Genomic DNA, 26,538 nt, shown 5'->3' on the forward strand with positions numbered 1-26,538 from the left:
CAACACACCTGATCACAGTTACATCACCATCGCGGCATCCCACACCCACACAGGCAAGCATTTTCAGTCACCTGGCATATAGGCAAAGTCTGAGGACACAGTGCCAGTGGCTAGGACTACAAAGGTATGTTCAAGGCATGCAGGAGTGTTTGTAGGACTCCTCTGAATTGCTGGACCAAACAACAATCAGGGATTTATCTTCAGATCTGAATAAAAATTTCACTGACTTCAAGACCTATGTCAATGTGTGCGTGCCTTCAAGAACAATTTTCCCAAATCAAAAGCCCCAAATAAACCGGAATTGCAGTCTGCTAAGAGCTAAATCTGTTTTGTCCAAGACCAGCAATCTAGAATTATACAAGTCCAAATATGACCTGTGGAAGGACACTGTGAAACCAAAAAGGCAACTGTGCGTGAAACAGGACATAAAATCAGAAGACCAAAAGCTTTAACAAGGCTTATATGCCATAACCTCCCACAAGGTGAAACATGACAGCATAAATGGTAGTGATGCATCACTCTAATGAATCAACATCTTTCACCAATGCTTTAAAAGGGAGAACATCATACCTTTATGATATTCGTGTTATCATTTCAGAGGATCTATCTTGGTCCAGCATGTAACTGCCATTACTAAGAAAGCAAGGTAGTACCTCTACTTCTTAAATGTTTGCAAATTCAGGGTGACATCAAAAATTTGAGACTTCTACAGATTTTAGTGGAGAATATACTGACTGGTTAAATCACAGCCTGGTATGGGAACACCAATGCCCTTGAATGGAAATAAAATACAGAAAATCGCGGATGCAGCCTATTTCAATTCAACTTCCCATTCCAACATATCGATCCATAACCACAACGAGGTCACACTCAGGTTGGAGGAGCAACACTTCATTCCACCTGGGTAGCCTCCAAACTGATGGCACTAAACTTTGATTCTCCAACCTGAGAGTAAATTCTACCCCTCCTCTTTTTCCATTCCCCATTCTGGTTCGCCTTTCACCTTCTCTTCACTGGACCATTACCCCTCTCTGGTGCCCCTTTTCCTCATTCCTTTACCTTCCATGTCCCCTGTCATCTATTAGATTCTTTCTTCAGCCATTTACCTCTTCCACCTGTCACCTCCCAGCATCTTACTTCATCGATCTTCCCACAACTACCCACACTCCCCTTCACCTGTCAACCTCTACTCCAAATCCGACCCCCCCCCCCCCCATACACACACTATTCCAGCTTCTGCCTCCCTTTCCAGTCCTAATGAAGAACTTCAGCCTGAAACTCTGGCAGTTTTAGTCATCTCCACAGGACCTACTGAGTTCCTCCAGCACTTTGAGTGTGTTGCTCAAGATTTCTAGCACCTGCAGAATCACTTTTGTTTAGAAGTTAGCAAATTATCTTGCAGGAAAGAAGAATTCCCCATGCTTCACTGAAAACCACTGTGAGATCTTCAATAAAACAGATTCAAATAGAGCATTTCTTCTTAATGGCTTCTTATTTAAATATAACAAAGCACACTTTTTTAACTTAACCCACCTTATGACAGCCAACATACTTTTAGTAATAGCTTTCTGCTTCTAAATTAACTTTGACATCACTGGGCTTTTGCCTTTATCCACCAATAGGGGTTCAATTTCCAAATACATGCTGATAAAATATAGAACTCTGTAAATTTGTCATTGATTCATGAGTCCTTGCAGGAACTTGATCACAATCGCCAACAGTTACTCAATAACGTCAAGAGCAAAGTCAGTTTACCGTCCCACAAACAAACATTTGCTAGCATTTTTTAAACCTTGCACTGATCACTCCAGGAACCAATTCTTTTTGATGTGCACTCGCTATAGTATTTTTGGAAAAATGGTCATCTACATCAACAGGACAAAACACTTTTTTTAAAAAAAGGTAGAGAGAAAACAACATGCAAGAGAAAACGCACAAAACAGGAGAGCTTTGTTCTTTAAAAAGTAGTGGATTGGAAAATGTTTAAGCTCAGAGACTTTGTACACAACTTTGTATTCTTGTACACAAGACACCAAAAGCCCTGATGAGAGCACTTCGAGTGTACTGTGCCCAGTTTCAATTTTCTTACCCAAAAGTAGAACATACTTGCTAATGAGGATGTGCAGTAAAGATTTACCAAAATGGATAGTGGAGTAGTAAGTCAGACACATTGAGAAGATTAGGTCTCCATTATTCAAAGTTTAGAAGAATGACTCATTTACAGTAAATTTAAAGAAACAAAATAATATTTTGTTGGCTGAGACTCTGAACCAGGGGGTCAGAGTCTCAAAACGAGACAGATCAAAATGAGGAGAAATTCTCCATCTCAGAGGGCTAGAGGGGCTCGGTTATCAACTGCATTTTAATAATGAGTTAGATTTCTGGACATCATTGGCATCAAGGGATGATGGGGATAAGGCAAGAAAGACAAGCTACAGTTGCAAGATAAAGTTTGTGAACCCTTTGCAATGACCTGGTTATTTGCATTAATTATTCATAAAATGTCATTTTATCTTCATCTATGTCACACTAATAGACAAACACAATCTGCCTAAACTAATAACAAACTATTGTACTTTTCATGTCTTTATTGAACACACTATTTAATCATTCACAGTCCAGGCTGAAAAAAGTATATGAACCCTTGTATTTAATAACTGGTAGATCCTCCTTCAGCAGCAATAACCTCCATCAAATGTTTTCTGAAGCTGCTGATCAGACTTGCACAATGGAGAGGAGAGGAATTTTAGATCACTCCCCCAAACTATGGTGTTTCCATTCATCAATATTTCTCAGATACCTTGCATAAACAGCCCTCCTCAGCTCATGCTACAGGATCTCAATTGGGTCAAGGTCTGGACTCTGACACAGCTATTCCAAAACACAGATGTTCTTCTTTCTGAACCATTCTCCTCCGACTTACTCTTGTCAATCATTGTCTTGTTGCATCATCCAACTTCAATTAAGTCTCAGGTGAAAGACTGCTTCCTTGACATTCTCCTGTAAAATGTCTTGATACAATTTTGAATTCATCGTTCTCTCAATGATTACAAGCTGTCAGACACTAAAAGCAGTAAAGCAGCCCCAAACCACGATGCTTCTTCCACCATGCTTCACAGTTGGAACGAGGTTTTGGGGTTGGTGTGCAGTGCTTTTTTCCATCCCCAAACATTGCAATGTGCATTTCTGCCAAAAAGTTCAACTTCTGATCATCTATCAACAAAATATTGTCCCAGAAGCATTGTGGAACATCCAGGTGGTCTTTTGCAAACTTGAGACGTGCAGCAATGTTCCTTTTGGAGAGCAGCTGTTCCCTCCATGAACATCATTCTTGTTTAGTGTTTTTCTTATCATGCACACATGAACAGACTTTAACAAATTCTAGAGATCTCTGCAGGTCTTTGGCTGTTACCTGTGGATTCTTTTTCACCTCCTTCAGCATTGCACGTTGTGCTCTCAGTGTGATCTTTGCAGGATGCCCACTCCTAGGGAGAGTAGCAATACTGCTGAGTTTCTTACATTTGTAGATAACGTCTCTTACTGTAGACTAATGAACACAATGATCAGTGATCACAATGCCATTAGTTTCAATAATGTACACTCAGGTCTTTAGAAATGCTTTTGTAACCTTTTCCAGCTTCATGCACCTCTATAATTCTTTCAGCAGGTTCTTTGAAAGTTGTTTTGATCGAGGCATGGTGCATGTAAACAGATCTTTCTTGAAAAGAACAGGCTCAGTAACCTGAATTTGTGTGTCACATCTACAGCCCACACCTCCAATCTCATCTCATTGACTGGAATACTTATTTCCAAATAGCTTTTGTAGAAAGGATTACCCCAGAGGTTCATGTACATTTTGAATCAAGACTGTGATGGCTTAAACGTATACTCAGTATTGACAGAAGTACTGTTGTTTGTGTGTTAATAGTTGAGGCAGATTGGGTTTGTCTAGTTTAATGACACAGAAGATCAGATCACATTTTATCAGTAATTAATGCAGAAAACCAGGTAACTGCAAAAAGTTCACAAAATGAGCTAGATCAGCCACAACATTGTTGAATGGCAGTGCAGGTATGGTTAGTCCTACATGTACTAAAACCTACTTATGTTCATATAAAATAAGTTATTGCAGTTACAGCAAAGTGTTTTACTGCAGTCTTCAAAAACTACAGCATTCAAAACCATTTTCCCCATATACCAATCAATCTCCTGCAATGCACACTACTGGGATCCTTAAACTTCTCTGTGATCCGGAGGATCAACTAGTTCAAATGTTGTCAAAACGAACCTCTCAGTGTTCTATTTACATTTCAGTCATAATCAGCAATCAACCTTCTGTTACAAAAACAACCCAGGATATTTAACATGAAATCCTTAAAGTTAGTAGATTCCTTCTCAATTTTTGACTAACGCTACCCAAGGTGACCCCTGCACCACTTCAAAATTACAACAAAATTAACCTTACCCACTGTCTGCCAGTAAGGGCACATTTTATCTCAATTACACCCACTCCTGAAAAACCACCAACTTTAAAGCCAACTACCTGAAACTTTTGGTCACCACCCCCAATTCTTCATATTACTAATATACTCCAATGTGAAGTTATTTTATCCTAAAGGCTTGGCATAATTCCTCGATTCCACTGTCATTAATTTTCCAAATGAATATAAATATCTTTACAAGAGCTGAAAAAGTACACAACCCAGTAACTTTAGCAAGCAAAACTAATCACAGAAACATACTACATATTATGTGATAAAGGCAAGCCATTGAAAATACAGAACTATTTCAAGGAGCAGAAAGGAGCACTGGGCAGAGTTGGAGAAGCAAGGAATATTATGAGGACGATCAAAGAGGTTAAACTAGGGAAAAAAAGATTACTCTAAGTGATACTGCTGTAAACATCTCTCAACTCCAGCAACCTGTATTCAATATTGATCGTCAGGGTAATGTGGTCTTTGCATATTCTTCCTGTGACTATGTGGGTTTTCCAGATCTCTTGCTCTCCTCCAACCCCTCCCCTACCAAACAGACATACAGAATTGTCGGTTTAACACACTGGAGGAACTTATCACCATCTATGAAGGGAAATCGACAGTCAACACTTGGGCTGTCCTCTGGGCTAATTGAGAGGTTAATTGGGTACTTCAGCCTAATGGCTCATGGGAGAATTGGTTGGGGCTGGAGGCAAAACAGAGTTTTGTTCAGCACATGCAAAAGAAAATAGGATGCAAGAAACATACATGCAAGGGACTGACGGGGCTGCTCCAAGAGCAGACATGGACTCAAAGCTGGATGACTGACTTTGTCAGATGGCAACATAAAATTGTCATTTACTCAGAAATACAATCATGTATCAAACAGTATCATTTCTATGACAGTGCTTACTTACATTGAAGGTATACAAGAGAAGACCACAGCAACTGAAGCAGATCCACTCTAGCTGGCACCTAACTCATCCTCTGCAATGAACTGCGAAATTCCCTTCCCAGGGCAATTCTGGGCCCATTTGTCTGAAAGCCACATCCCTATAAGGCCGATAAAATTGGAGACCAACTTCCCCAAAGAACATAAACTTTCATACACAAAATGCTGTGTTCCACCAGCATTTTGTGTGTGTTGCTTGAATTCCCAGTATCTGCAGATTTCCTCGTGTAAACTTTCATATTTAATTACAACACAGAACCAAAGTTTATTTTGGACTAGCCCCAGCTGCACTGCCATGTTGAGTAGACGCTTCCATGTAGGACAAAGACTTGAAAGACCACCAATCTTGGACAATTAATAACAATCTTCTTCAGTCCCTCGTTATCTCACTGTTGTCCAAAAATTAAACTGTCTGGCCACTACAGAATGTGGCTCAAAAGTAGATCATAGGCTGGGCACCCTGTGGGAAATCACTTATCTAGATTGTCTAAAGCCTGACAAATATTTACCAGTCATTTCAGGATTTTGAAGACCGGTTCTGCGGATATGTGTTCTGACTGCTTTCAAACATTATCGTGGTCACCAATGCAGCTGCTGCCTCCCAGCTCCAGCCACCTTCATTCAATGCTGCTCCCTGAGCATACAGACAGCAAGTAAACTCTGTCTGTGACCGGGTGGATTTCCTCCAACTGCTGTGGCTTCCTCCCATAATCCAAGGCTTGCAGGTTGGCAGTTTACAGAGAAAGTGAGAAAATAAGTGGGCTGTATGTAAATAGACATTTGACCATCACCAGGGTTGAAAGGGCTGTGTCCAACTATTACATAGCAGACGGCAATTCATATAAAACCAGAACCAAAATCACTCACTCTGACACTGCAATGTGTTAACTTAAAGAAAACTTCCCAGTTACTTCAACAGGTCACAAATTTCCCAACTTCACTGTTGACGTGGGCAAGGATGACAGTCCTTGTAAGCAATAAAGTTAGGAATTTCAATCCAATCACATACGCACCAGCTAAGTTGAAATTGCTCTTTGTTTCTTGATAGTGACTTGCATTTACAAGAACCTCAACACCCTGACTTCAGCTGACAGAAAGAGATCACCACCCTACCAACCAGTGATGTGCAATAATACTAGCCATGCCAATGAAACTTTATGCCTGATATGCAACTCCAGTTTAGGTCAAAGCTCGGCAAATTAACAAACTTACTATTTGCCTCCTCTCCCCAGCAAACATAAGGACCAGACACATGTATGTTAGAAACACTGTAAATAGATGGAATCAAAACAGAAGACATCTCAGATCGTTGTCCTTAAACTTAGTACCAGTTAAAATTTGTTTGACTTCAACTCTTCACTAATAAGGTGAATTATGCCACCAGAAATTGGACTAAAACAACATCTTTAAAAAACATAAGCAGGAACCAGTAAGTTACCGACCTAATCTACCTTCTCCCGCCTTCACACACACTTGCACCTTGACTCGCTCCAACAATGCACAAAACCGCAAGGAATATATTTGATTACCTCAGTTCAAATATCTAACCCATCGAAATATGAATGAATTAATAATTAGTACAAAGATACACGCTCGATGACGAACTATCAGCTGCAGGTCAAAACGTATTTTGGCAGAAGGGACGTGAGTACAATGCCATTGGGATTTTTTTTTAAAAATGGGCCCTCGAGTAAAATTGGACGTCAAAATGAAAGCAGGCGCAAAACCACCTTCCATTTTTGCTTTTAAAATGCATTCAAACAAGTCCACAGAATGAATGAAAAAGCAAAGCGTGCCGCAATGCCCCCGACCTTATTTTTGAAATCTGTACTTTTGCAATGATCTTGTTTTACGCAAAAAGACACACATTTGAAACACGCGCTAACGGGGTCAAATTAAAGCTTCCAACACGTTGCGCTGACTTGCTGCTGGAACGATACCGTTTAAACTCTAGCACGTTAGAAAGGAAAGAGGGATTCTGGATCCACCACTGGAAAAGCGAAACTAATTTGGAGTGTGGAGAGAATGCAGTTATTGCATTTGTGGTGCATCGCCTCCTCTCAAAGGAGAACTCGCCTTCAGGGCCTCCAGCCGGTAGCGTGAACTCGAGCCTCCATCCATGATCACGTTTACCGCCTTCATCAACTGTTCGCACAGCGAGGTGATTTGATCGCCCGACATGATTGCAACTTTCCTTTCCCTCCGTGATTCGGAATCTGCGCAAGCCCGATTGATGCGAGGAGCAAGAGCCGGCGACGTTTATTGAACAAAGAGAACCAGCTAACGATGGCGCAACCCGTTATTGTCTGCAAACACCAGTGGCATGGACAGGCCGACGCTCACACGCAGCCGGACGCGCATGCGTGTGACCCCGACCATTTATGGGAAAAGGTTAAAAAACGGTCGTCTGTTGACGTCCCCCCCTGTCGCTGGCTTCCGGTTAGGACATCAAGGGGATTTCTGGGTGTTCGATTTCATAATTAAACTACAATTCCCATAATGCCGAGAAGCGTCCTCTGATTATAATGGTTACGTCATGTGTAGATTGGACTTTAGAATTCGGTGCCGTGTGTTTTCATTCAAGAGGGAGTTCGTTGCTTCATGTTTAAAGGGGAGGTTCTGACTTGTGAATAAGTTTTAGGCCATTCTAATCACGAAATGCTGCATCATCTGGGACACAGTATAACTGTGACTGGACTGATACCAAAGGTCTTTTCCCTTATCTCATCGTTCGTTAATTAACGTTGTATTACGCTGGGAAAAAAGAATACGTTAACTATCAATAGATTTGTAAATGAGTCGTTATCCTGAAATTTATAATTATTTCTGTCCACACAGAAGCAGTCTGACTCGTGAAAACACAATGTATCTTTTACTTTAGATGTATCGAGTTCTGTGTTACTGACTAAAAAGACTATTTCAGTCTACCACTCCATTCAGCATTACCGCAAATCGGGTAATCGTTGTCGTGGCGCTAAGTCCTTTATGTTTCGAACTACGCGATGTCGATGACTGGGTCCGACAAGTATATGAAAACACGAGACACTGCAGACGGTAGGAGACAATAAAAAAAAACCCTCAGCGAGCGGGTCAGACAGCATCAGTGGTGCACCTTTAAGGTCGAGACGCTGTATCTGAACTGATTTAAGTTGTAGAGAGGCTGGGGAGGGATGAAAAGGGCAAAGTGAGTATTTCTGATTGGGGTGAGGTGAGCGGTAAATATAGTTATCTGGTAGGTTATGAGGGAAAAGGAATATATTCTTCCTCTTCCTGTCTGCCCTTATTTTACACTAACGAATCATAGTCAGATGTATTTACAATAAGAGATAAATAGATAAGTGTGGTGTATGTATGTAGAGATATAGATGTATGTATGTATACTTGTTTTATATATAACAAGTGGGATATAAAGAGAGCAACACAGAACAGTTCGGAAATCTGATGACTGAGGGGAGGAAGCTGTGGCTAAAATGTGGAGTGAAGGCTTTCAGCCTCGTAGACCCCTCTCTCTGATAGTAAGACAAGAAGAAAACATAGCCTGGGTGATGGGGATTGTTAACAATGGATGCCACCTTTCTGAGGCATTGCATTTTCAAGATGTCGTCTATGTTGGGGAGACTAGTGCCCATGATGGAGCTGACTGAGTTTGCTGCCCCTGCAGCTTTTTGCAGTCCTGTGCAGTGGCCTTCCATACCAGCTGGTGAGAATGCTCTCCACAGTATATCTCTAGAAGTTTGCTTGTCTTTGGTGACATACCAAATTTCCTCAAGCCCATAATGAAATATAGCTGCTGTTGTGCCTTCTTTGTAATTGCATCAATATGTTGGACTCATATCCTCAGAGATGTTCACCCCCAGGAATTTGAAATTGCTTCCCCTGGTGAGGACTGGTGTGTGCTTCCTCATCTTCCCCACAATCAATTCCTTAGTCTTAATGATTTTGGGAGCAAGGTTGTTGTTGCGACAGGACTCAAGCATTCCCTTCTGCATGCCTCCTCATCACCATTTCAAACTCTGCCAACAACAGTTGTGTAATTGGCAAATTTATAAATGGTGTTTGAACTCTGCCTAGCTACAGTACAAGGTGAAGAGAGTGTAGATTGACTGTCAATGAGGAGGAGGTATTATTTCTGATCTGCACTGACTGTGATCTCCCAATGGGTAAGTCAAGAATCTAGTTGCAAAAGGAGGTACAGAGGGACAGGTTTTGTAGCTTGATGATTAGTACTGAGTGACTTGGGAAAGATACAATGCAGGCAAATGGGATTGGCAAGCATATGCGTCAAGTTGACATGGACAAGGCTGGCCAAAAGGTCCCATTTCTGTACTATGATTTTATAATGCTATGGTTGCTGAAGGTCAACTTTTCAAATGTCTTCTGGTGAGTTTCCCTTCATGTACTCAGAGCTCATCCATATCTCTGCTGTTGTGTTGGTTAGTCAATCCATTCTGAAAACTTTTGTTTTCAGAACCACTGAAGGTCCTATTTTACAATTTTCATCATAAGTTTCATATCCTATGAGGCTTCCCATTTCCTCATACAGGTCCTCTCCAGGTTATAAGCACCTGACTTGTATACTGCCTGTGTACATGCACAAGAATCTGAGTGTTGTTATACATTGATAATACATTGCCACAAAGAAAGAACATGTAATTTTTTAAAGGAAGTTGCTCTGGAAGAAAAGCTTTTTTTTTTCTCTGAGCTAGAAGCTAATTTGAATGCCTAGAGCCACAAACAAGATGTTATTTTGCCTATACATCCAAGTTTTTCCAGCGTTTTCTGTTTTATTTCAAATTTCATATATTTGCTTTTTTTCTTTTTATTTTGGATAGGTTTCAACCTTTGTTTTCACTTTTACTGTGACAGCCTTCACAATCCACAGAGTTTCTGTTCTGAAACTTCTGGCAACTTCAGTGTCATATGGCCACCGGGTGCCTTCCCCACACATACTTTTTGTGTTGCCAAAGGATTATCATTTATGCAACACCAGGTTTCTCTCTGAATTGCCACCAACATTTCAATCCTTTCCATTACACCAGCCCCTGCAGTGAAATGAGTCTGCATTTCCCAATGATTCATATCTTCACTGTCCCCTGACCAGACACTGAAATGTGTTTGCTAAGTACTATATTGATTTAGATATATGTTATTCTACTCAATTTACTGTATTCACAGCTCACGATCTAGTTTATTTTGTTCTGTGGAAACTAAAATCAGAGTGAATAACTGCTTTGAAGAATATTTCAGTTCAGACCTCAAGCATTTCCCCATATATATCCTCATGGTTTCTGTGCCTTGAACCAATTGCTGTTTCAGGCACCGAGCTTCAGACCCCTGCGATCCTGATGTTCACTTTGCTGAAATAAAAGTATTCTTTTTTCAGCTTCTCATATAATGAGCAATTATTTTTCCATAAATTAAAAGCATTGGCAATCTATTCATCAACATGGACTTCATGGATAGTCTTCTATCAGTTTTGTTTTGGTATTTTACATGTATCCACACTTTAAGTATGAAGGATGCACTAAAATTGTACTAAGGACAGTAGTTACTGGTCTTCATAGGTTTTAACAGGTTGTCAATACATTTATTTTTGAGCATGAGGAAACTGGTTTTCTCTCATTTTGCTTCTTGCCAATCTCCTGCTTGTTCTCCTAAAGCTTTATATTCAAGAAACTCTGGTAGAGATTGGGGGTTGATAATTGAGCCTTAGTAGTTGCCAGCTCTATCCATTATTGTCTGTACATAACTGAAGGAACATTGGAGGCAAGTTCTGTAGGGGCAGCCTCCCTCACTTCTTTTAAAATTTCTTTTAAAAAGATTAAGTATGTGGTTATGCTAGCCAATATCATCAAAGAGGATCCCAAAAGATTTTTCAGATTTACAAAGAGTAAAAGAGAGGCAAGAGTGGATATTAGATTGCTGGAAAACTAATAATGGGGGCAAAGAAATGGTGGTTGAACTTAATAAATACTTTGCATCGGCCGTCACTGTGGAAGACATTAGCAGTATGCCAAAAATTTAAGAGTGAAGATTTAAGAGGGCAGAAGTGAGTGTAATTGCTGTTACTGAGAAGTTGCTTAGGAAGTTGAAAGGCTTGAAGGGAGTCACCTGGACCAGATGAACTACTTCCTAAGGTTCTGAACGAGGTTGCTGATGAGGTTCTAGAGACATTTGTAATGATCTTTCAAGAATCACTAGATTCTGGAATGGTTCTTTCTGGAGGACCGAAAAATTGCAACTGTCACTCCACACTTTAAGAAGGGAGAGAGGAAGAAGAAAGGAAATTATTGGCCAGTTAGCCTGACTTCAGTGGTTGGGAAGATGTTGGAGTCCATTATGAAGGATGAGGTTTTGGGGTAGAACTACAGAACATTACAGCACAGAAACAGGCCTTTTAGCCCTTCTTGGCTATGCCAAACCATTTTTCTGCCTAGTTCCACTGACCTGAACCTGGACCATATCCCTCCATACACCTCTCATCCATGTACCTGTCCAAGTTTTTCTTAAATGTTAAAAGTGAGCCCCATTTACCACTTCATCTGGCAGCTCATTCCATACTCCCACCACTCTCTGTGTGAAGAAGCCCCCCCCCCACCATGTCCCCTTTAAACTTCTCCCTCTTCACCCTTAACCCATGTCCTCCATGTTTTTTTCTCCCCTAGCCTCAGTGGAAAAAGCCTGCTTGCATTCACTCTATCAATACCCGTCGTAATTTTATATAACTCAATCAAATCTCCCCTCATTCTTCTACACTCCACAGAATAAAGTCCTAAACTATTCAACCTTTCTCTGTAACTCAGTTTCTCAAATCCCGGCAACATCCTTGTAAACCTTCTCTGCACTCTTTCAACCTTATTAATATCCTTCCTGTAGTTAGGTGACCAAAACTGCACACAATACTCCAGATTCGGCCTCACCAATCCCTTATACAACTTCACCATAACATTCCAACTCTTATACTCAATACTTTGATTTATAAAGGCCAATGTACCAAAAGCTTTCTTTATGAACCTATCTACCTGTGATGCCACTTTTAGGGAATTTTGTGTCTGTATTCCCAGATCACTCTGTTCTCCTGCACTCTTCAGTGTCCTACCATTTACCTTATATGTTCTACCTTGGTTTGTCCATCCAAAGTGCAATACCTCACACTTGTCTGCCATTTTTCAGCCCATTTTTCCAGCTAGTCCAAATCCCACTGCGAGCTTTGAAAAACTTCCTCACTGTCCACTACACCTCCAATCTTTGTATCATCAGCAAATTTGCTGATCAAATTTACAACATTATCAGCCAGATCATTGATATAGATGACAAATAACAATGGACCCAGCACTGATCCCTGTAGCACACCACTAGTCACAGGCCTCCACTCAGAGAAGCAATCCTCCAATCCCACTCTCTGACTTCTCCCATTGAGCCAATGTCTAATCCAATTTACTACCTCTCCATGTATACCTAGCGACTGAATCTTCCTAACTAACCTCCCATGCGGGACCTTGTCAAAGGCCTTACTGAAGTCTATGTAGACAACATCCACTGCCTTCCCTTCATCCACTTTCCTGGTAACCTCCTCAAAAAAACTCTTACTGGATTTGTTGAACATGACCTACCACGCACAAAGCCATGTTGACTCTCCCTAATATGTCAGTGTCTTTCCAAATATTTGTAGATCCTATCTCTTAGTACTCTTTCCAATAATTTACCTACTACCAATGTTGAATTTACTGGCCTATAATTTCCCAGATTACTTTTAGAGCCTTTTTTAAAAAACGGAACAACATGAGCTACCCTCCAATCCTGCGGCACCTCACCCGTAGATACCGACATTTTAAATACATCTGCCAGGGGCCCTGCAAATTCAACACTAGTCTCTTTCAAGGTCCGAGGGAATACCCTGTCAGGTCCTGGGGATTTATCTATTCTGATTTGCCTCAAGCACCTCCTCCTCTTCAATCTGTATAGGTTTCATGACCTCACTACCTGTTTGCCTTATTTCCATTGACTCCATGCTAGTTTCCTTAGTAAATACAGATGCAAAGAACCCATTTAAGATCTCCCCCATTTCTTTTGGTTCCAAACATAGCCGACCACTCTGATCTTCAAGAGGACCAATTTTATCCCTTACTAACCTTTTGCTCTTATATACCTGTAGAAGCTCTTTGGATTATCCTTCACCTTGACTGCCAAAGCAACCTCATGTCTTCTTTTAGCCCTCCTGATTTCTTTCTTAAGTATTTTTTACACTTTTTATACTCCTCAAGCACTTTATTTGCTTCCTGTTTCCTATACATATCATACATCTCTCTCTTCTTCTTTATCAGAGTTCCAATATCCCCACAGAACCAAGGTTCCTTATTCTTATTCACTTTGCCTTTAATCCTGACAGGAACATACAAACTCTGCACTTTCAAAATTTGCACCTTCACAAAGGCCTCCCACTTACCAATCACATCCTTGCCTGTCCCAATCCATGCTTTTTAGATCCTTTCTCATTTCTTGAAATGTGGCCTTTTTCCAGCTTAGAACCTCAACCCGAGGACCAGATCTATATTTATCCACGATCAAATTGAAACTAATGGTGTTATGATCACTGGAACCAAAGAGTTCCCCGACACACACTTCAGTCACCAGTCCTAACTCGTTTCCTAATAGGAGATCTAATATTGCATCCTCTCTAGTTGGTGTATTGATTTAGAAAACTTTCCTGAACACATTTTACAAACTCTAACCTGTCTAGACCTTTAACAGTATGGGAGTCCCAATCAATATGTGGAAAATTAAAATCCCCTACTATGTATCACAACTTCATGGTTCCTGCAGTTGTCTGCTATTTCTCTGCAGATTTGCTCCTCTAATTCTCACTGACTATTGGGTGGTCTATAATACAACCCCATTAATGTGGTCATACCTTTCCTGTTTCTCAGCTCCACTCATATGGCCTCAGTAGACAAGCCCTCTAATCAGTCCTGCCTGAGCACTACTGTAACATTTTCCCTGACTAGCAATGCCAACCCTCCACTCTTCACTCCTCTGCCTCTATCAGGCCTGAAACATCGGAACCCTGGAACATTAAGCCGACAGTCCTGGCCCTCCTGTAGCCAAGTTTCACTGATGGCTATAATGTCGTAATTCCATATGTCAATCCATGCTCTCAGCTCGTCAGCCTTCCCCACAATGCCCCTTGCATTGAAATAGACACACATCAGAATATTAATACCACCACACACAGCCCTTCTATTTGTGACTTTGCATGGACTTTTAACATCATTTATTTTCACCCCTGCTCCACTATCTGCTCTGGCACCCTGGTTTCCACCCCCCTGCAAATCTAGTTTAAACCCTCCCCAATAGCACTAACAAACCTCCCTGCAAGGATATTAGTCTCCTTGTAGTTCAGATGTAACCTGTCTCTCATGTACAGGTCTCATCTGCCCCAGAAGAGGTCCCAATTGTCTTGAAATCTGAAACTCTGCCCCCTACATCAGTTCCTCAGCCACGTGTTCATCCGCCAGTGCACCCTACTCTTACCCTCACTGGCATGTGGCACAGGTACCAACCCTGAGATTACCACCCTCGAGGTCCTGCTTTTTAACTTCCTACCAAGCTCTCTATACTCACTTTTCAGGACCTCCTCACTCTTTCTTCCTACGTCATTGGTACCGATGTGTACCATGACATCTGGCTGATCACCCTCCCACTTCAGAATGTTGTGCACACGATCAGAGACATCCCTGACCCTGGCACCCGGGAGGTAACAAACCATCCAGGAGTCTCTGTCACGACCACAGAACCTCCTGTCTGTACCTCTAACTACTGAGTCTTGGAAGCGTATAATAAAGTCAGCCAGAGTCAGCATGTTTTCCTTCAGGGGAAATCTGTTGGATTTCTTTGAGGAAATAACAGGCAGGATAGTCAAAGGAGAGTCAGTGGACATTGTTTACTTGGATTTTTAGAAGGCCTTTGACAAGATGCCACACATGATGCTGCTTATCAAGATAAGAGCCCATGGTATTACAGGAAAGATACTAGCATAGATAGAAGATTGGCTAACTGGATGGATTTGTAATGAATTGAGTTGACTTTATTTCTTACATCCTTCACATATATGAGGAGTAAAAATCTTTACATCTCTGCCTAAATGTGCAATTTATAGTAAATTGTAATAAGTATGTACAGTAAGATATGCAATAGAACAGTGAATATAGCTTGGATATACAATTGTATCAACGTGAATTACTCACTCTGATGGCCTGGTGGAAGAAGCTGTCCTGGCTTTTATGCTGCGGTACCATTTCCTGGATGGTAGCAGCTGGAACAGTTTGTGGTTGGGGTGACTCAGGTCCCAATGATCCCTTAGGCCCATTTTATGCACCTGTCAGTGTAAGTGGCCTGAATATTGAGAAGTTCATATCCACATACGCGCTGGGCTGTCCGCACCACTCTCTGCCGAGTCCTGTGATTAAGGGAGGTACAGTTCCCATACCAGGCAGTGATGCAGCCAGTCAGGATGTGTCCCTGTAGAAAGTCTTTAGGTTTTGGAGACTCATGCCAAACTTCTTCAATCGTCTGAAGTGAAAGAGGCACCGTTTTGCTTTTCTCATCACACAGTCGGTATGTACAAACCACATGAGATCCTCTGTGATGTTTATACTGAGGAACTTAAGGCTGTTCACCCTCTCAACTCCAGATCCATTGATGTCAATAGGGGTTAGCCTGTCTCCATTCCTCCTGTAGTCCACAACCAGCTCCTTTGTTTTTGCGACTTTGAGGGAGAGGTTGTTTTCATGACACCACTGTGTTGGGGTGATGACTTCTTCTCTGCAGGCTGCCTCATTATTATTTGAGAAAAGATGTAGCATCATCTGAAAATTTAAGCAGATTGGAGCTGTGGGTGGCGACACAGTCATGGGTGTACAGAGAGTACAAGAGGGGCTTAGGACACAGCCAGGAGGGGCACCTGTGTTGAGAGTCAGAGGGACAGAGGTGAGGGAGCCCACTCTTACCACCTGCTGGCAATCTGACAAGAATTCCTGGATCCAGCTGCACAAGGCAGAGTGAAGGCCGAGGTCTCAGAGCTTCTTGTCAAACCTGGAGTGAATTATGGTGTTGAATGCTGAACTGTAGTCCAAGAACAGCATTCTCATGTAAGCATCTCTCTTCTTTAGATGTGCAAGGACAGTATGTAGAGCTGTGGCTATTGTGTCATCTGTCGATCACTTGTGTCAGTAGGCAGATGGTAGGGGGTCCAGTGTGGGTGGTAGCATGCTGCAGATGTAGTCCTTGACCAGCCTCTCAAAGCCTTTCCCTATTGTTGAGGTGAGTGTGACAGGATGCCAGTTGTCCAGACATATTGCCTTGGTCTTTTTAGGCACAGGGACAATGGTAGATGTTTTGAAGCAGGAGGGCACTCTACACAGGGAGAAGGAGAGAGTAAAAATGTCTGCAACACACCAGTTGTGCCGCGCACAATCTGGGTACCCTCCCTGGGATGCCCTCCAGTCCTGCGGCCTTGTGGCTATTCAAGTGTTGGAAACACCTGCTTACTTCAGCCTCAGAGTTGACCAAGGTGCAAGTTGCATCGGCTAGTCTCTTCCAGAGCTCAGTGTTGGCGACATTGAACCGAGCATAAAAAAAGATTTAGCTCATCTGGGAGAGAGGCAGCGATGTTGGCAGTACCACTGTGTTTAGCTTTGAAGTCTGTGATTGTGTTCAGACCTTGCCAAAAGCTGCATGCGTTGTTGGGGGAAAATCGGAATAAAGGGGGCCTATTCTGTTTGGCTGCCATTAGCGTGGTGTTCCACAGGGGTTGATGTGGGGACTGCTTTTTTTGCGTTATATGACAATGATGGAATTGAATGTTTTGTGGCCAAGATTTTAGATGGTACAAAGTGAGGTGGAGGGACAGGTAGTGTTGAGGAAGCAGAGAGTCTGCAGAAGGACTTAGACAGATTGGGAGAATGAATAGATGTAAAATATTCTAGGTAAGTATATGGTCATGCACTCTGGTAGAAGGAATAAAGGTGCAGGCTATTTTCTAAACAGAGAGCAATTCAGAAATCAGGGGTGTAAAGGGACTTGGGAATCCTTGTGCAAGAGTCTTTAAAGGTTAACTTGCTGGTTGAGTTGGTAGTAAGAGCAAAGATACAATGCATGGATTGTGATCCATTTCAGATTCCTTATCTAAGAAAAGATGTGCTGGCATTGGAAAGGGTTCAGTGGAAATTCACAAGAATGATTCCGGGAATGAAGGGGTTAATGTATGAGATGCATTTGACAGCTCTGAGCCTGCACTCAAATGCTTCGAAGAGTGAGGTGGAATCTCATTGAAACCTATTGAATATTGAAAGGTCTAAACCGAGTGGATGTGAAGAGGAAGTTTCCTGTAGTGGGCGAGTCTCAGACCAGAGGGGCACAGCCTCAAAATGAACAGACATCCATTAAGAACAGATGAGAAGGAGTTTCTTTAGCTGGAGGCTGGTGAATCTGTGGAAGTAATTGTCACAGATGGCTGTGGAGGCCAAATCATTAAGTATATTTAAAGCAAAGGTTGATGGTTATTCAGGGAGAAGGCAGGAGAATGTGGTTGAAAGGGATATTAAAAGAACCATGATGGAATGTCAGAGCAGACTCAATGGGCCAAGTGGCTTAACTCTTCTTCTGTATGCTGTGGTCTTATGGTCTCTGAGTTGGTGACCTGCCTATTTAGAATTTTAAGATTCAGGATTGTTTAATGATGTGTCCAGTACAGAAGTGTAAAGCAGACTGAACTAATTGTTACTACATATGCAGTGCACTGCAAATAAAACCACAATAATAATAAACACATAAGATGGCTTGTATATATAGATAGTGTGTACATAAAGTGATGCTATATACTAGAGTGTATGTACATAAGGTGACTGACAGGAGATTATAAAGTACTGTAGTGGTGGTGGGGTGGGTTAGTAGGTGGAGGTGTTGATCACAATAGTGTTGAATGCCAAACAGAAATCCAGAAAAAGTATTCTGACATAAGTGCAAATGATGGCAATACAGATGCCTGCTTCATGTCCAAGTTTATGATAAGTGTTCCATATGTCTTATAGTTAATTCTACAAACAAACTTATTCTAGTTTGACACAGAACAATTGCGCAACAGAAGAACAAAATGTTTTCTACAAAACCACATGTTACTATAATTTTCTGTTTGGGCAAGTATTTCAAAATAATTTTTCAGACAGTGCATTTTTTTTTAGCAGTTTTAGCGTTCTAAAAATGTTAACATTTTGCTGAAAGTGGTCCATTGTCACTAGTTGTCTGCTATAGTGTGGTCAACATCTAAGATAAATTTTGGCTCCAAGATTTTTATTGAGAGATTCCAGATGTATGGCATCAGGTGAGGACATAGAGTTAAGTCTGATTCTGTGATAACCTGATCATCACACATTTTAGATCACTTGATAATAATCAAGAAAAGAAATTCTGGAAGAATTTTTTACATCCCTATTTACTGGAGGATGCCTAAACCTATTGCCACAATTGATTATGACTTTGTATGAGAATCCTCCAAGAGGACCACAGCCTAGTCACAGTTTAGAGGCATGTGTGTCACAATGACCCAGAAAGCTATGATGGCCAGACTCAGGGCTTTATGCTTTAGCTCTTGGTAGGGTCACCCATGCCACACAGGCCAAAGGGTATAGGACAGATAAGAATGGTTCACCAGTCCTCCAAATTCGAGGGTTCAGCTCAGAGCTAACAACCCTGACTGGTAAAACAAAATTGTTATGGAAACAGCAATGAAGAATTCTTCAACATCTGAGTGCAATGATATTCCTGAATCTTCACCCGGGTCTTGTATGACTGACAGTACTGAAAACCAAGAGGAAACTACTGACACCGATGAAGACAGCCCTGAACACCGACAAGATGGAGGACCTTCATTGCTGCCCTAAACGGCAGCAACAGAACAGGCAGTAAACTGTATGAGAATATCTAATTTTATCAATGTTGACAGTAGCATAATTCGCTGCGCAATGTATATGGATAATAGATAGATATTCCAGTTGGCAGGATCTGATAATAGCATATTGAAAACATCAGTGATTCTGCAATAAGTTATTGTATTTATGAAATATGAGTGAAGTAACATATCTGAGTTTTACAGTGACTCAAAGATAGGTATCATTGTAAGCAGAGGAAAATTAAATTTATGAAGTAGTTAATAGACAAAGCAAAAATGCAAATGATTGCAAAGGTATTTCAAAACACTGACATTTTGTGAAAAGATAGAAACAATGAAAACTAATACTGTAAATATTTGTGGGTCTGTGTGCATAGATCATTAGTGTATTATGAAGAAGTATTCAAAACAAGGTTAATGAAATTCTTTATCCTGAGGATTGGAAATTAAATGTATTACTATAACAATAAAACTAAAGAAGTCCTGATAAAATTATACTTGAAATGAAGGCATCAGGAAAAGAAAATGAATTAAAGATAGGTTGGCAAAGCTGCAATTGAAGTAGTAGAATCAATATCGAAAACATTTGAACAGTTAAGTTGAGAAGGATGAATTTTGCTTGATTTAAAGTTGAGATGCTTTTCCTCAAGGATAGAGAGTCGAGACGGGTTTGGAAATCAACACAATTAAGACCATACAGACGTGGCAGCAGAATTAGGCCATTTGGACCTTCAAGTCTGCTCCGCCATTCCATCATGGCTGTTTTATTATCCTCCTCAAACACATCATTTTTTTATCCCATCTCCTACACTCAACAGTTTGATTTATGAAGATCATTGTGCCAAAGTCTTTCTTTGCGACCCTATTTACCTGTGATGCCACTTACAATGAATTGTGGACCTGTGTTCCCAGATTCCTTTGTTCTACCGCATACCTCAGTGCCCTGTCCTTCACTGTGTAGGACCTGCCCTTGTTGGTCCTACCAAAGTGCAGCAACTCACACTTGTCAAATTAAATTCCGTCTCTCTTTTTCCAGCCCATTTTCCCAGCTGGACCAAATCCCACTGCAAGTCATGATTGTATTCCACGCTGTCACACACCAGTCTCAGTGTCATCTGCAAATTTGTTGAACTTAGCGGAACTTTAGCTATCCTCCAATCCTCCGGCACCTCACCTGTTGCTAAGGATGATTGAAATATCTCTGCTATGGACCTGGCAACCTCTCCACGATCTCTTTTGGCATTCCGGTTCCCAACCTGCTGCCACTCTAGTTTATATTGAAACCTAGCCTGGCATATTAAAATCCCCCACCACTATCATAACATTGCCCTTTCCATTTACTTATGCTGCTTGTGCTTTGGGCAACAATGAGGTTTTCCATCTCCAGCAGTGTTTAGTGCTTCCTTCATCGTGTCAGTAGCTTGCTTCCTCTTGGTTTTCACTACATACAAGTAGCACCGCACTCAGACGCAGAAGGATTCTTCATTGCTTTTTCTGTAACGATTTTCTTTGACCTGTCAAAGTTGTTAGGCTTGAGCTGAACCTAGAGGACCAATGGACCACTGTTACTCTGGCCTCTGCCCTTTGATCTGTTTGGCATGAGTGACCTGACCAAAAGGCAAAACATCAAGCCCTGATTCCAGCCAACATAGCTCTCCAGATCATTGAAGCAAGCAAGCCTCCAAACACAATAATGTTGTGGTCCTCTTGGAGGGCCTGTTCTATCTCCCATTCAAATTTGTATCCCACATTCTGGCTAGTATTCGGAGGCCTGTTTATAATTCCCATCAGGATCTTTCTTACCCTTGCAGTTTCTTGAGAGCCACCTGACTTCTGTGTGCAGCAGCAAGTGTTCAAACTGTTCATCATTCTCAGTACAAAGCTCTTGAAGCAGTCAAGAATTGAGATAATGGAACTTGAGTTTATTTACTATTGTGATAACATGATTTAATGATTTGTACAGCCGATCATTTAGGTTTTGTTTTAAAAAGATGTTGTATTGAACAATAAATATGTTAGGTACATTCTTTTTTCCAGAAAGTAATAACTGCACTGTGGCATCCTTTCACTGATTGTGCCCCATCTTTTGCACAAGTTTAAATCGCAGCAAGTGGCGGAGAGGGAAGAGGTAAAAGAAGCTCGGGGAGAAGCTTTTTTTTTTAACTGATCGCGGCAAAGAGGCTAGACTGCGCAGGTGCGTGACGTAGCGCGCCAAAGGTTTAAAAAGGAAGACCACCATATACAGCGGCCATCGTCGGAGTGGACTGAGGCAGAGTGGGTCGGCTTTGGCTCAATCAGGCTTCGGCAAGAACAGGCAGAGGCGAGGTTTGAATGGGGCACGACTGCGCAAGCACATAAAAGTCGGCCCGTGAGGCAGCAGGAGAATTTAAATAGCGAGCAGAGGCTGAGTACGAGCTTCACTCCAGGTGAGGTAAGGCCGGGTAAGCTCCTTTAATTAATCTAATCAGATTAGGAGTAGGCAATGGAGGCAGCAGTTAGGGCAGTTGAGTGCTCCATTTGCAGTACGTGGGAAGTCAGGGTGAGCACAGCTGTCCCTGATGACTACACCTGCAAAAGGTGCATCCAGCTGCAGCTCCTGACAAACCGTGTTAGGGAACTGGAGCTGGAGCTGGATGAACTTCGGATCATTCAGGAGGCAGAGGCAGAAATAGACAAGAATTTCAGGGAGATAGTCACCCCTAGGAGTCAGGAGACAGGTAGTTGGGTGACAGTCAGGAGAGGGAAGGGGAACAGACATGAAGAGCAGAGCACCCCTGTGGCTATTCCCATCAACAATAAGTATACCGTTTTGGATACTGTTGGTGGGTGCATCTCTGGCAATGAGACTGGACCCTCAGCTCAGAAGGGAAGGAGGGAAAAGAGGAGAGCAGTAGTGATAGGGGATTTGATAGTTAGGGGGACAGATAGGAGGTTCTGTGGAAGAGCTCGAGAATCTTGGATAGTCTTTTGCCTCCCTGGTGCCAGGGTCAGCGATATCTCAGATCAAGTTCTCAGTATTCTCAAGAGGGAGAGTGAGCAGCCGGATGTCGTGGTCCATGTAGGGACCAATGATGTGGGTAGGAAGAGTGAGGAGGTCCTGAAAGATGAGTTTAGGCAGCTAGATGCCAAGTTAGAGGACAGGACCTCTAAGATAGCATTCCAGGATTGCTACCAGCGCCATGTGCAGAAACAGTAAGATAGTGCAGATCAACACATGGCTGAAGACATGGTGCAGGAGGGAGGGTTTCAGATTTATAGATAATTGGGCAGTTTTCCAGGGAAGGTGGGACCTGTTCCTGTGGGACAGTTTACATCTGAACTGGAGGTGGACAAGTATTCTTGCAGGTAGGTTTGCTAGAGAGGCTCCAGTGGATTTAAACTAGATATGAAGGGGGAGGGAAACCAGAGTGTAGGAACAGATGTATGGGAGAAGGAAAAAAAAAGAAAACAGTAAAGTTCTTTGTACTGTTAGAGATAAACAGAGAGGAAGAGGTGGAGAATTTCTTAAATGCATTTATTTTAATGCTAGGAGCATTGTAAGAAAGGTGGATGAGCTTAGAGCAGGGGTGGGCAAACTTTTTGACTTGTGGGCCACAAAGGGTTCTAAAATTTGACAGGGGGGCCGGATCAGGAGCAGATGGACGGAGTGTTTTGGTAATACACCTCATAAGAGAAAATAAAATATCATGGGATATGTAGAAAACATGTGCCTTAATCTCAATTGAAAATGAACAAATGCATTTCAACAAAATATCTGTCTTTGAAGTCCCATGGTATTTAGCTATTTATTGAAATGACTTTTAAAACACTGAAAATTAAATAAATAAAATACAGCTTTTTTTAATAGTAACAGTTATTATTTTAAAGCACTGAAAATTCTGTTATCCTTCAAGATATTATCATCATCACTCTCCTCCTGACTGTCTTAATTTCAAAAACGGTAGGAGATGCAGGTCTACTTGTCCTGCTCTTTCTTATTCAATTGTCCCCTGTGCCAAAATTCAACAACGACCAGCACAAAGACAGAACAGTGACAGCGCGCCAGTATGCGGAGCGCGTTATTTGATCTGGAGCGCATTTTTTATTTTGAGAACGTACATGCACCTGCGCACTACTCATGTCCATCACTTAACAGAAATGACATGTAACATGTAAGGCTTATTGAAAAAAAATATTTTCAAATGCATTTTTTACATAACACAACGAAGAAACTTATTTTTAATTTCAGTGGGAACAGTGTTGTTGGTCTCCCTTTTTAGCCAGCGCATCAAAGTCTGGATTTAGTTTTGTTGTGGCGATTCTCAGGATGGATCTGAGGTGTTGGTCAGATAACTTGGATCTGTGGCTGGCTTTGTTGATGTTCATGACGCTGAACGCCTGTTCAGACAAATAGGTCGAGCCAAACAAAGAGTAAAGCGCAAATGTGGAGTAACACGCTGCACCTCAACAAAGGTCAATTTATATAGAGTGCGTCATCTATTGGGAAAACGCCAGAATTGCGGGGAAAAAATGTTAACAAGGTTTACTAATATAATTTCATTAAGTTCTGCGGGCCGGATTAAAAAGCTTAACGGGCCGCATATGGCCTGCGGGCCATAGTTTGCCCATGCCTAGCTTAGAGCATGGATAAATACCTGGAAATATGATGTTGTAGCTATTAGTGAAACATGGTTGCAGGAGGGGTATGATTGGCAACTAAATATTCCTGGATTTTGTTGCTTCAGGTGTGATAGAATTGGAAGGACAAGAGGGGGGGGGAGGTGTTGCATTGCTTGTCAGAGAAAATATTACAGTGGTGCTCTGGCAGGATAGATTAGAGGGCTCGTCTAGGGAGACTATTTGGGTGGAATTGAGGAATGGGAAAGGTGTAGTAACACTTATAGGGGTGTATTATAGACCACCTAATGGGAAGTGAGAATTGGAGGAGCAAATTTGCAAGGAGATAGCAGATATTTGTAGTAAGCACAGGGTTGTGATTGCGGGAGATTTTAATTTTCCACACATAGACTGGGAAGCCCATACTGTAAAAGGGATGGATGGTTTGGAGTTTGTAAAATGTGTGCAGGATAGTTTTTTTTTTGCAGCAATACATAGAGGTACCGACTAGCGAAGGGAAAGTGTTGGATCTTCTGTTAGGGAATGAAATAGGTCAGGTGACAGATGTATGTGTTGGGGAGCACTTCGGGTCCAGTGATCACAATGCCATTAGTTTCAATATAATTATGGAGAAGGATAGGACTGGACCCAGGGTTGAGATTTTTGAATGGAGAAAGGCTAACTTTGAGGAGCTGTGAAAGGATTTAGAAGGAGTGGATTGGGACAATTTGTTTTATGGGAAGGATGTAATAGAGAAATAGCGGTCATTTAAAGGTGAAATTTTGAGGGTACAGAATCTTTATGTTCCTGTTAGATTGAAAGGAAAGGTTAAAAGTTTGAGAGAGCCATGGTTTTCAAGGGATTTTGGAAACTTGGTTAGGAAAAAGAGAGCTATCTACAATAATTATAGGCAGCATGGAGTAAATGAGGTGCTAGAGGAATATAAAGAATGTAAGAAGAAACTTAAGAAAGAAATAAAAAAAGCTAAAAGAAGATACGAGGTTGCTTTGGCAAGTAAGGTGAAAATAAATCCGAAGGGTTTCTACAGTTATATTAATAGCAAAAGGATACTGAGGGATAAAATTATATTCACCAAGGAGAAGGATATTGAATTGTGTAAGGTAAGGGAAACGAGTAGGGAAGTTATGGAAACTGTGACGATTAAAGAGGAGGAAGTACTGGCGCTTTTAAGGAATATAAAAGTGGATAAATCTCCAGGTCCTGTCAGGATATTCACTAAGACATTGACGGAGGTTAGTGTAGAAATAGCAGGCGCTCTGACAGAAATATTTCAAATGTCATTAGAAACGGGGATGGTGCCAGAGGATTGGCGTATTGCTCATGTGGTTCCATTGTTTAAAAAGGGTTCTAAGAGTAAACCTAGCAATTATAGGCCTGACAGTTTGACGTCAGTGGTGGGTAATTTAATGGAAAGTATTCTTAGAGATGATATATATAATTATCTGGATAGACAGGGTCTGATTAGGAACAGTCAGCATGGATTTGTGCATGGAAGGTCATGTTTGACAAATCTTATTGAATTTTTTGAAGAGGTTACGAAGAAAGTTGACGAAGGTAAAGCAGTAGATATTGTCTATATGGACTTCAGTAAGGCCTTTGACAAGGTTCCACATGGAAGGTTAGTCAGGAAGGTTCAATCGTTAGGTATTAATAGTGAAGTAGTAAAATGGATTCAACAGTGGCTGGATGGGAGATGCCAGAGAGTAGTGGTGGATAACTGTTTGTCAGGTTGGAGGCCGGTGACGAGTGGTGTGCCTCAGGGATCTGGGTCCAATGTTGTTTGTCATATACATTAATGATCTGGATGATGGGAAGGTAAATTGGATTAGTAAGTATGCAGATGATACTAAGGTAGGTGGCCTTGTGGATAATGAAGCAGATTTTCAAAGTTTGCAGAGAGATTTAGGCCAGTTAGAAGAGTGGGCTGAATGATGGCAGATGGAATTTAATGCTGATAAGTGTGAGGTGCTACAGTTTGGTAGGAATAATCCAAATAGGACATACATTGTAAATGGTAGGGCATTGAGGAATGCAGTAGAACAGAGTGATCTAGGAATAATGGTGTATAGTTCCCTGAAGGTGGAATCTCATGTGGATAGGGTGGTGAAGAAAGCTTTTGGTATTTTGGCCTTTATAAATCAGAGCATTGAGTATAGGAGTTGGGATGTAATGTTAAAATTGTACAAGGCATTGGTAAGGCTGAATTTGTAGTATTGTGTACAGTTCTGGTCACCAAATTATAGGAAAGATGTCAACAAAATAGAGAGAGTACAGAGAAGATTTACTAGAATGTTACCTGGGTTTCAGCACCCAGGGAAAGATTGAACAAGTTAGGTCTTTATTTTTTGGAGCATAGAAGGTTGAGGGGGGACTTGATAGAGGTATTTAAAATAATGAGGGGGATAGATCAAGTTGACATGGATAGGCTTTTTCTATTGAGAGTGGGGGCGATTCAATAAAGAGGACATGAGTTGAGAGTTGGGGGCAAAAGTTTAAGGGTAATACGAGGGGGAATTTCTTTACTCTGAGAGTGGTAGCTGTGTGGAATG

The 26,538-nt window shown here is 41.5% G+C and overlaps 2 protein-coding genes across 2 annotated transcripts in view; one reads left to right on the top strand and one right to left on the bottom strand.

The window, feature by feature from the left end:
- The window catches only part of LOC132402722 (exportin-5), a 114,568-nt gene extending 106,774 nt beyond the window's left edge, over nt 1-7,794 (bottom strand). Inside the window, exon 1 of the mRNA XM_059985688.1 lies at nt 7,504-7,794. Coding sequence (XP_059841671.1) covers nt 7,504-7,608 — 105 coding nt within the window. The 5' untranslated portion in view covers nt 7,609-7,794. The remainder of the gene's footprint in view (nt 1-7,503) is intronic.
- Nucleotides 7,795-8,240: 446 nt separating this feature from the next.
- LOC132402721 (apoptosis-stimulating of p53 protein 2-like) overlaps nt 8,241-26,538 on the top strand; it is a 102,575-nt gene continuing 84,277 nt past the window's right edge. The window contains exon 1 of the mRNA XM_059985687.1: nt 8,241-8,481. The gene's annotated coding sequence lies outside the window, so the exon portion shown is untranslated. The remainder of the gene's footprint in view (nt 8,482-26,538) is intronic.

This window comes from Hypanus sabinus, chromosome 12 (assembly GCF_030144855.1).
Source record: "Hypanus sabinus isolate sHypSab1 chromosome 12, sHypSab1.hap1, whole genome shotgun sequence".
Lineage (NCBI taxonomy): Eukaryota > Metazoa > Chordata > Chondrichthyes > Myliobatiformes > Dasyatidae > Hypanus > Hypanus sabinus.